Source organism: Fundulus heteroclitus, chromosome 14 (assembly GCF_011125445.2).
Source record: "Fundulus heteroclitus isolate FHET01 chromosome 14, MU-UCD_Fhet_4.1, whole genome shotgun sequence".
NCBI lineage: Eukaryota > Metazoa > Chordata > Actinopteri > Cyprinodontiformes > Fundulidae > Fundulus > Fundulus heteroclitus.
This window is the reverse complement of record NC_046374.1, coordinates 16,398,249-16,410,086: the sequence shown is the minus strand read 5'-3', so window position 1 is coordinate 16,410,086 and position 11,838 is coordinate 16,398,249. Positions and strand designations below refer to the sequence as shown.

General features: G+C 37.7%; 1 protein-coding gene and 1 long non-coding RNA gene across 2 annotated transcripts; both read left to right on the top strand.

Annotated features, from left to right (window-relative positions):
- Positions 1 to 826: 826 nt before the first annotated feature.
- LOC118565694 lies at positions 827 to 10,015 on the top strand. Its single transcript, XR_004932530.1, has 4 exons — positions 827 to 946; positions 9,531 to 9,634; positions 9,727 to 9,780; positions 9,870 to 10,015. It is a non-coding gene; the product is annotated as an uncharacterized LOC118565694 (long non-coding RNA).
- LOC118565927 (transmembrane protein 272-like) lies at positions 10,016 to 11,838 on the top strand (the record flags this gene model as incomplete). The annotated part of the gene is made up of 2 exons (XM_036147018.1): positions 10,016 to 10,055; positions 10,722 to 11,838. Coding segments are annotated over 2 exons (312 nt in total), but the record flags the coding sequence as incomplete, so codon positions are not given.

The following is an 11,838-nucleotide window of genomic DNA, read 5'->3' as shown; positions in this document are numbered from 1 at the left end:
TACAAATACAAAACTTGGAATGAAACTCTCTCTACAACTTCAAATTCATGCTTACAAGGCAAAAATACTTCTGGACCAAAATAAACTTCATACATTTCCACTTTTAAACCGACGCATGAACGCGCAGTTAGCTCAGATAACTCAATCCAGCCATACTAAATCATAAACAACAGGTGTGTTTGAAGAACCCAATTAGCCGGATTGTGATTAGAATCATCTTGGATGTCTCATTTGATTTTGGATGTTTTAAACAACGTACGAAGAACAGACCCTGAGTCTGAACAGCACCGCGGTTGTTTGTGTTGGGAGCTGAGTGGGCCGTCCAGGCTGAGCCTGCGTGCTGATTGGCTGGCACCGCTGAGCCATGTACGGGGAGGGGGAGCAGCAAAGTGCCGCGAGGGAGACTTTGGTGCAGCTGCTGCAGTGGCGCGCGCACTGGTCAGAGTGTCAGTTTTGGGCCCCCCCTCTGTCCTGGGCCAAGGGACAACTGACCCGTTTGTCCCCCCCTGTTGGCAGGCATGACTACTACAAATACTACTACTACTACTACTACTACTACTACTACTACTAATAATAATAATAATAATAATAATAATAATAATAATAATAATACTTTTTATTTCAGAGCACCCAAGGACACTGTAATTCAAATTCTAAAAGGTAGAGAGGTAATTTATTTTGTTGTTGTTTTTTATCACGTGATTAGGGGGAGAAAGTTATGCCTAATTCCCTCCTTCCCTGACAACAACCTAAGATCAATCATTTTCCAGCTAACAAGAAGAACAAAAGCTTCCTTTTTAACGGTCTGTTGGTTGCACTGTGTGACTAAGCCCACAGGCGCACTCCAGGAACTCAGAGGCCTGTCATCGCACAACTGTGAGAAGCTGTCAGAACGCAGACGCTCCTGAAGAAGAAAGCAAGAAGGTGAACTCTGACAGAGCTGCAGGTAAGTTTCTCTCCTCCCAGGGATTTTTTAAAGGAGGACCTCTCACTGGAGACTTTCAGGGCCCTTAAAAACAGGCAGGGAAAAAGAATTGGCATAAATAAAGGTATAATGTCATGCCTTGATCTTAATTTAGTTTAGTGGGGTGTGAGGGGAGAGTCTATGCTAGGAAGTGACCATTTTCCAGTAAGCACAATTATTAAAGATAATTTATTTAGAAAAGGTGAATTCAAATGAACAAGATGGTACTTTAATAAAAGTTAAATGGCAACATTTTAAAGCAATCTGTGAAAAGACAAGTCCTATATTAACATTACAGGAAAATATTGATGAATATACTAAACAGGTAACGGAACATACTAAATGCTGCAGGACTTAGTATACCAAAAGCAACAATTGAAGGAAAAGCAAAAATGGCACCATGGTGAAATGAGGATTGTAGAAGAGTCATTAAAGAGTGAGATAAAGCATTTAAAACATCACAGAAAAATATGACAGGAGACAATCTTATTTAATATAAGAAAAAGGGCTGACCTTGTAAGACACTTAAAGATGCTAAGAATTAAAGTTGCTCTTCCATAGGAGCAGAAGTAAAATAACAAATGTATGTTCAATGTTTAAGAAAATGAGTGGGAAAAGAAGTCCCATTAGCGGTCAGAAAATAGAGGTATTAAATGAAGATAAGACAGATATTCTGGGTGAGGCATTTGCTGCAGTGCACATTGGGGAACATCTAGGAAATACACATTGGCTCCAAAAAGAACAAAAACTCAAAGTATAAAGGTAGATCTTTGTAAGCCTTTGATGAAGATGTAAGCATGAAATAAATTAAAACGGTAATAAAAGATACAGGATACTCCACTCCAGGAGATGATAACTTATGTTACGCTCTGTTTCGAAAGTTTCTTGAAACAACATTAAAATTAAAATTAATATGCTTTGTAGAGAAGGTATAGTTCCAAGTATATGGAAAAGGGAAACAATCCTTCCATTTAATAAGCCAGGAAAAGACTCATCAGACACAGACAAACACAGACCAATAGCATTAACATCCCACTTGTGTGGATGGATGGAGAAAATGTTAGTAAATAGATCGGTGTTTATTATAGAACAGAAGCAGCTATTCAGTAGTTATCAGTATGGATTCAGAACACGTAAGTCAACAACCAATTTAACAGTGAGGGTTAGTAACAATATAGGAAAAGCACAAAAAATAAAGGAATTGATGATAGCAGATATCTTTGACATAGAAAAAGCATATGACTCAATGTGGAGGGAAGGTTTACAGATAAAACTGGAAAATATGGGAATAGTTTGGAGAATGTACAGTTAGATAGCAAAATTCTTTACAGATAGGAAAATAAGAGTTAAAATTGGGGATAAATATTCAAGAGATTTTTAAGTAGAATATGGCACTCCACGAGGGAGTGTAATAACCCCTGTACTGTTCAATCTTGACCTTGAACTGTGTGGGGGAGGGGATGTGAGCAGCGCTTACACAAGAGTGACTGACACAGCTAGCAACCAATCAGAGCCAGACATTCCGCCTTGCTCTCATTGGTTATTTACTTCAAATGGCAACACCAAGGCCAGAGGACATTGATTTTTTTTTTTTACACAGACTGTCTCATATTTTACTGTCAGGACAAAGTGGCAGTTTTAACAGATATGCAAAAAAAAATTAAAAATAAAAAAAATTAAAAAGAGACCTAGTGCAGCTTTAACATCATATATATGGCTATGTATTAATTAGTCAATATTTGGCTAATGTCTGTATGCAAAATTGGTATGGTTGTCATATCTAAAGCAGAACGCATTTCTAAATTAATTTATCCCTGCTATTTATTAAATGTGTGCCCCCAACAATATAAAAAACTAATTTGATTATTTTTTTGTTCTTACAGAACCCCCCCCCCCCCCCACACACACACACACACACACACACACACACACACACACACACTATATTAAAAGATCCCAAATAGTCAAAGGATGCAATAAAGTAGGTGTTATAGGTCTAGGCACTGAATCTATGTTGGGAACCTTTCAGATCAATTAGTTAAATTAATTTCTTTCACAAATAGACAACTAATCTCAATGTGGTTTCATATACGAGGATCTCTGTTCAAGGAGTTAGGAGGGTTTTACTTGTTGATTTAATTTTTTTAGTTAACAACATTCCAATTATTTTGAAAAAGGTTTTGCTAATAGATCCTCCATTATTGGAGAATGATATACACATGTAATGTTTCTATTCACAACTGAACTTTATGAAATAAATGGGAGGATAGCAATTCACAGGAAGTCCCTTTAAATGAAAAGTGGTAGTAAGAAAATATTTTGTTTGTAAATTATCTATTGGACTCTGACAGTAACCTAATGGATTATAAGGCATTTTCTAATAAATACAATCTAATCCCTTAAATCCAGAGGGGTTTAGGAGCAATTTCTGTCCGAAATTACATACCTAATATAAATCAAGTAGAGCTGTACAGTTATAAAGTGTAAATGTACGTAAACCTTTAGTATTTGTGTAAAGCTAAGGCATTAAAGAATATTATTCAAGTGGATCCACAATTGCAAATGCCACTATGTCTGATTTATAGGTGATTAAACAAAGAAAAAAATAAAAATTTCTGAGACTTGCCTTAATATTTTTCAAAATAAATATGGCAAAACTAAATGAAAACCCTTGTAAAAATATAGGAGAAGCCTCAGACTTTGTATATCCACAACTTGACTATAACTACAGCAAATCTGGACCATAGCATATTTTTTTTCACAAAGATTTTAGTGGGCACACTATTTTGGCACAATTTAGCCAAATGTGCCAAAACTGTGCCATATGTGTTTTTCCCCGTATAAAAGGGAACCTAGTCAAATAAAAGTGCTGAATGCCATTGTAACACTTCTTCTGCACATGACAAAGCCTTTAATAATAAAATCTACCCTGTGTTTCTTCAACATGTACTATTGTGTACAGCATACTTCGGTAAAACGAAGAGAAAACTCATAAATCATGACTCATCTCTTCTTACAAAGCTCCTAGCGGTGCTAGTCTACTCCTATGCATTGGTATGGTTACATACCCTGAGAGAAGAAAGAAAAACAGTTCTGCAGAAATGTACATTTTTAATTACTCACACCTTCAGTTCTGAGAAAGTCCCGTGGGAAAGTTTTTTTTGTCTGCCTTTGGGCACAAATTAGCAATGACTGGAGCTTACTTCACTGGAAAACATGGGACAAAGATGTGGTGGGGGATGGGGTGGGGTGGGGGAGTAAAGCATGTCTGTGCAGCAAAACATTTTTCTGAGAGGTTTGCAAATATTTGGTAGTTAAATGGCATCTTGTGTGTTTAAAGTGCTGTAAAACCAAAATTATTTGTGAAAGAAAATAGGCACTTGTTTAATAAACATTAATGTCTCCTCCCTGGAGGTATTTAGGGGGGAAAAAACGCATCTGTTTTTCAAATATGTGACAAAATAGGCGTGGCTCTGCTCGGCCATAAATCTGTCACCTACTGGGTAAAAAATGCAATAACAAATATATTTGTGCCGCCTTCAAGTCCACATCGTTTCAGAAGCATAACACTGGTGTGTCAAAACTCACTTTTAAAAAAGAAACATGATCCTTGTTGGAAGAAGCACACGCTAAATTCATCAGGAGCCCCATTCAACTGAAAGTAAAAGAAACTATTTTTAAAATAATACAAAAGGTTTATCTGGATGCTGAATTTCTAAAGAGGGCATTTTGGCTCTTGGGGGGTTTTCTGGGTCCCTCTCTGTTCTTTCCTGGGATGGAGGAGTCAGCTTTGTTGGTCCCTCTGGGGGTCTCTTCAGGCATCTGGGGTTGTGGTTCCCCTGGCGACTGCTTCAGTGCTCTGAGGGGTGGGGAGTCTTTGGCCCCTCAAAACTACTTTTGAGGATTTTTCTTGTAATTTCTTGTATTTCTCAGCTTTTTTTTCTTGCGCCCTGCATCTGCCAGCTCTTGGTGAGATGTGAATTACTGGTTATCACTCAGGATGAACCACGTGTCATATTAGGACACAATCATGGGCACGAATGTTGGTACCCCTCTATTAATCAAAGAAAAACCGACAATGGTCACTGAAATAACCTGAATGAACAAAAGTTATAATGAATAAAAATTAACTGAGGCTTAACCAATGAAAATAAGACATTGGTTTTGAATTGTGGCTCAACAGAATCATTAAAATTAACTAATGAAAATTAAATTAAAGAAACAGACCTGGACAAAAATGATGGCACTCCAAGAAAAGATTGAAAATATGTTGAACACAGGGGCATGTTAAACTGAGGTGTGTCAAATGTTTAAGGTCCACATGACTGTAGCTAACCTCCATGGATGTGGTCCCAGGAGGAAAATGTATGGCAAATTGAAGAGAAAGATACTAATGGCAACCAAAGAGCCCAGAACAAACTCCAGATAAATTAAAGGTAACCTCCATGGTCAAGATACATTGGTGTCAGATCGCACCATCCATTATTGTTTTAGCCAAATTGGACTTCATGGGAGACACCTAACCTGACCCTAGCCATATGGATGTCGCTCCGTCTAGCTTCACTCACATCCATATGGGGCATCTCCCATAGAGAGTGATTTCTCCAACCATTTTTATTGTCTAGCCAATCAGGACGCAAGGCTGGAGTTTCATAGATGTGACGTAGTGGAGAAGCGACCGTGACGTGAGACTGTTTTGATTCAGACAATAGCGGCTCGTATCGAGGAAGCAAGCGTTAGCATTGATGCTGCTATTTCTTCCGTGTTGTCCAATCTACTTAATATTGTTTCATTAAAAGAACATCAGAGAACGGCTCTGAAGGCTTTTGTTGGTGGAAACCATGTTTTCGCCCTTCTCCCAACCGGATTTGGCAAGTTTTGTTTTCCGGGACGCGCCCGCGGCAGAGCGATTAGCGCAAACCATGTTAGGAGGCCTTTAGTCTTCGACGCGGTCAGCCCGGGATCGACTCCAACCCGTGACGCTTTGCCGCCTGTCTTCCCCCCTCTTCCTGTCAGCTCACTGACAATAAAACGCGTGCCACTAGAGCCACAAACACATTAACTGCATCGCTCTCACAGCGTCACGGGTTAGCTTCGGTGTGAGTGGTTGAAATAGCTCGTTGATAAAGATGACAGACAAAGGGCTTATCCAATCATATGCGAGGATTTTTGATAAGGCGCAGCCTTCAATAAAGGCAATTCCTATTGAGAGGTCCCAGATGGATGTGAGTGGAGCTAGGCGGAGCGAAATCTTTATGGCGAGAGTCAGGTTAGGAGACACCACCGTTGAAAGCAAATAATAAAAAAGCAAGACTGGAATTTACCACAATGCGTATTGTAAAACTACAAAGCTTCTGGTAGAATTTCCTTTGGACAGATAAGACAAAACTGGAGTTTTCATTAGCTTCATGTTCACAGACAGAAAAGTAAAGCACACTGTCCCTGCTGTGAAACATGGAGAAGGCTTGGTTATGTTCTGGGCTGCTTTGCTGCATCTGGTACTGGGTGTCTCAGATCTGCAGGATTCAATGAAATTGAAAGACTATCAAGGCATTCTGGAGAGAAATGTGCTGCCGAGTGTCAGAACGCTTGATCTCTGCTGTAGATCACGGGTCATCCAACAGAAAAATGACCCAAAACACACAGCTAGAACCACCAAAGAACGGCTATACAACTATTCTGAAGTGGCCTCCTATGAGCCCTGATCTAAATGTTATTGACCATCTATAGAAGGAGCTGAAACACACCATCTGGAGAATTCAGCCTTCAAACCTGAGACAACTGGAGCCGTTTGCTCATGAGAAGTGGTCCAATATACCTGTCAACAGGTGCGGAGATTTCACTGACAGTTACAGAAATAGTGTGACTGCAGCGATTGCCTCATAAGCTTGCGCAACAAAATATTAAGTTACACACACCACAACATTTGTCCAGGCATGTTTCATTAGTTTATCTTTTTTAAATGATTCTCTTAAATCACAATTAATAAGCAATGTCTGATTTTACCGTATTAATGGTAATCTGCACTCTTCAAATTCTGGTTTAGTAAAAATAATTATTTTCATAGGTAAATACCATGTAGACTGTAGTAAATGGAGAAATAATTAACACTCCTTTATATAATTTATCAATGACTTTAGAGCTTTTAATTTAATCCTAAAAAATGATCCAGTAAAATAGTCTCCTGTAGTCTCTTTGTGTGCCTTTATAGTTTTCCAGTTCCTCCTTTTTTTGTACTGTATTTCATTGTAACTTAATATATAGTTAATTGTAAATTATGGTGCCTCATGAAGCAGAAGATGTTTAAACTAAAAGCTATTTATGTTAATTCTCCAACAGGAATACTTTATATGACTGTTTATGTTTGTCGGCATCAGTTTTATAACTAAGTTGTAAATGTTCAGTTTCAAAAAAGCATTCTTAAAAAGCTGCAGTGGAAATAAAAATAAAAAAACATTAACAAGATCGTTATTTCTCAACACTTAAGCCTGCAAGTTTGTTCTTGCGTGCTAATCAAAGTAATTACTTGGTTAGTACAGTTGAAATACTTTCTCACCAAGGAAGCAGCGCAGCAATACCGGGAAATATGCTGGATGACGTCACCGCTCATTTCACCAGGCTTTAGGAAATGTTTCTGTTTTACTCTGGAATGGGATTATTTCCACATTTATATTGAATAATGAAATGATACAAATAAAAAGTTAATATGACAAATATTAGGCGTACATACATATTTCAGAAGAAGTTTCAGTACTAACTTAAAAGCTTTCATTTTTGATTATAAATAAATAAGTAAATAATGATTGCTTTTTCAGATTTCTGTTTCCGATGAAACATGATCAGCCACTAAAAAAATTAAAATCTTTGCTTCCTTGAAAAGGTACTTGCTTATACATTATTTGTCTCAACTATTAATGGCAGATGATGACCAGTTTTAGAGTTATACAGCTGATTAATTCCTCCCATTATTCCTCCAGTTTGCACTGGATCCACTAGATTTGAAATAATTATTTTACGTTTTTTACCAAAGAGGATCTGGCCGTTGTTGTTGCTTCATAACTGCATGATTAATTTACAGTAACTACAAAACACTAATTAATACATGTATTTTTAACAATCTACAGCATAAACAGAGACAAAATGCTTTATTTAAAAAAAAGAAAAAAAGAAAAACTAAATCCTGTCATTTTGCGTCTTCAGGCTTTTGTTCAGATGTAGATTTGTTTTAATTTATCCTTAAATTTTATTAACAAATGTAATGTAAACGATTAGAAAATATATGTATTTTTTGCCCTCATCCTACATGACCCATTGTGGGTCATGTAGGATTTGATCTTTTTCTATTGTAAATTGGAGTTTGCACTAAAGTCTAAAGAGTCGTTTCAGCTCTGATAATCAGTCCCATATGGTTTGCTAAACAACCTTTAGATAATTCATTGTACTTGTTATTTTGTTCAATATTTTAATATTGAACAAAAAGCTGTCAGCTGGCCTGTATATATATATATATATATATATATATATATATATATATATATATATATATATATATATATATATATATATATATATATATATATATATATACAGTTTCAAATGGTTGCCATTTATTAAAAGTTATATTAATAAAAGCAAAGCAAATTTTGCTCTGTGTTCTTTCTGGTTGGATGTGGACTTTTCTTTAAACTCAAAATCCTCTCCAGATCACGTCAACCCAGGCAATCACCTACAGGAAACCCGTTAAATTAAATATAAGACAATATAGAGAGTAGACTGATTAAATGGCTTGAGTGTCTATGAGAAGACTAGAGGATAGTCATAATGAACCACAATGCACATATTGTTGTTGGTTTTTTTCAGTTCTTGGCTTTAACACATCAGGATGTACTAACAGTGATCTGGTCCTCACAGGCTCTGAAATCATTTCAATCTAACCTCCGGTGTAGAAAACATTCACAACTAAACAGCCTCCCTCCTAACAGCGTTTTAGTTCTTTAATAATTGCATTTGTTTATGCATAGCCCACTGCTCCCATAGGGGGATGGGTTAAGATGCAGAAAACAAATTTCGTTGTAATGTATGTTTCAATGACAATAAAGATGATATTACTAATTAGTATTACTAAAATCCAACATGCTGACTGAAGGCAACAATTGCTTCTCTAAGGGCATTTCTATTGTCCTACCAACCTGCAGCTGTCTTAAAACACACACACAGTTGTTTGCAGCAAATGGACAAAGGTCCTGCTTCAAAAGAGGAGGACACGGTGATGATGATTTAATCGGTTATGTATGACCAGATTATTTTTAATATGTTGTGACGAATAAAGCTTTGATTTTGAAAGTAGGGTGCACTTTCTATTTACAACATCTAGTGTGTTTATTTTCCTGGAAATAAGGTACTGTGACAGAAACACCACAAAAGACTTCTTGATCTTTTTGAGACATTTTTTCTGCACATTTTTGTTTTTCTTGTAAGGTCCCTGTTCAGGATGGTATGCAAGTTCTGAATCATCAGGTCGTCAGTGATATCCATCAGTTTCATGATTCTTTGTTCCCCTCTGCAGGTGAGCACCATCGTCGCTGAAAATGGCTAAAACATGGAAAGGAGTAGAGGAAGGAAATCGGGAAGTGAAAAAAATTGTTTCTAAAGTTCCACAGTCCAAACTGAGTGAGTTCCTGTTTCCTGAGAGTTTAACATTTTCCATTTCTGTTCTGCTCTGCTCTGAAAATTTAAAACAAGTGTTTGTTTTTTTCCGACAGAGTGTTTTTTACATTTGATCTTCTCTAGCTTGACCATCCTTCAGATTTCAGTTGGTGAGTCCCTGCACATCTCTCCATTTGTTTTATACAGCAGTTTCCTGAAAGAAAAAAAAAAAAAGGAATCCCTCTCCTCTGTCAATCAGGCGCGATATACTTGGACGAGTGCCCGATCCAGGAGAAGATCCCCATCTACCTGATTGTGTTTGGTGTCACTCTACTGGTTAATCCTGTGAATATTGATCCTGGTATTAAAAATGACTTTCTGAAGAAGGGCCATTCCTGCTTGAGATGCATAGTGACCCTGTTCCTCTTCTGTTGGTTCATCGCTGGTGAGCAGCTCTTCTTTAAAATTACATCAGCCGCGTGCCGAACCCAAGAGGCAAGAAATAATGATACTGGTTGTCTGGCAACTATTTGACTAGAGTTACAGCAGAGATTAAACTTTGGAGTGTCATCTTAGCTGTGTGAAATAGGATTTAGAGTTTATGATTTGGATTAATCATCTCCTCTCTGTTCAGGTTATTAGTGTTACATCTTAAAAAAGGATGAGATTTATTACTGAAATCGGGGGGGGAGGGGGGAGGGGGGGCTCTTTGTCCCTCTATGGCGGGAGACATTATCTCTAATCTCAGTCTTTTCTCTCAGTTGAAAAGCAGTGAATTCTCAGTCTAACCTCATATTAAAGATTCCCTGTGTAAATAATGTACATCCCAATGAAAAAGTCGTTTGTTTCAGCAATTCAACTAAAAACATTAAATTTGGATTTTACACAGTCAGTCAAAGGTTTGGACTCACCTTCATCATTCACTGACTCGATTGGTTGTGTACGTAAACAGGTTGAGCCAACGCGGTTATGCGTGTTGGGCATTCATTCCTGTCAGTGTGGATTGTAAAGGTCAACTGTAAGCAGATGAACAGCAATGCATGCCACACTTTTTGTTTTGTTTTTTTATGTCAATTTTTATCGAGGACCACCTGTTGTTTTTATTCGGCAGGTAACGTTTGGGTTTACTCCGTTTACCAGCCCAGCTACATCAAGAATGCTACGGATGTGAGCTCCTACTGCAACAAGACGCTCTACCTGGTCGCCTTCTCGGTCATCACGGCGCTCAACATCCTTCTGGGTCTCTTACTTCTGTTAGCTACCTGCTGTGCCCTCTGCATTTACTGCTGCATTTCATCCTTCCAGACCTGTTTCTCTAACATCATCCATGCCGACGATGACGTCCCTGCCGACGATGACATCTCTGGCGATTCTGCAGAATAAGTTTAAAGCGGGGTCCCTCTGAATTGATGGTTGCGCATCAGTTGAAGCTTTTAGTTTCTGTTGTGTTGGCCCTCCAGGGCCCGTATCTGTCATTACATAAAATTACTTTCAACGCTCAGAGGAATTATCTTAAATCCCCCAAAAAAAACAGAACCAGTTCCACCGCGTTGATGTTTACACCTGCTGTATCTCCTACCTTTACTCCTAGGTGACGGGTTTTAACACTGCTTGTGGACGTCTTCATTGTCCACTTTGCTGTATATTGTGCAATACTGTGAATGAATGAGTATTTGAATTTCTGTTTGACTTTCTATATCAGCCATGCTGATAGCTATGTTTGGTGAGGGGTTTACATCTTGAGCTTTATACAGAGAGCAAGAGAAAATGCGTTTCATTAATTTATTGATGGTTATATGGTTTTATTGGCAATGACATTAAACACAATGATAAAGAGGGATCTAAAATGCTGAAAAATATCAAAATCTCACAAATGGCAGCTGATTTTTATTAAAGAAGAGCACGAGGCAGTTTACTTTTAAAGGGGCAGTTATTTTTATAATGGCTCTGACACGAATACAGTTTTTACAATAGAAAAACTTTAAAATCATGAAAAAGTGCTTTTGATCAGCTTTAGAGACAAAAGGTGCCAGTTACCACAAATAACCACATTTTATTAAAAATGCATTAGGAACATGTTTTTGTTGTCCTCCTCTGCTTGTTTTTATCTAACGTGGAAACAATCCTACAGACTAATGTACACATGTGCCCTTCATGCCTCTTCCTCCTCCATCTTGGTCTTACTGGTGTAGAGCTCAGCTACCAGGCTGCAAAAATAAAAAAATAAA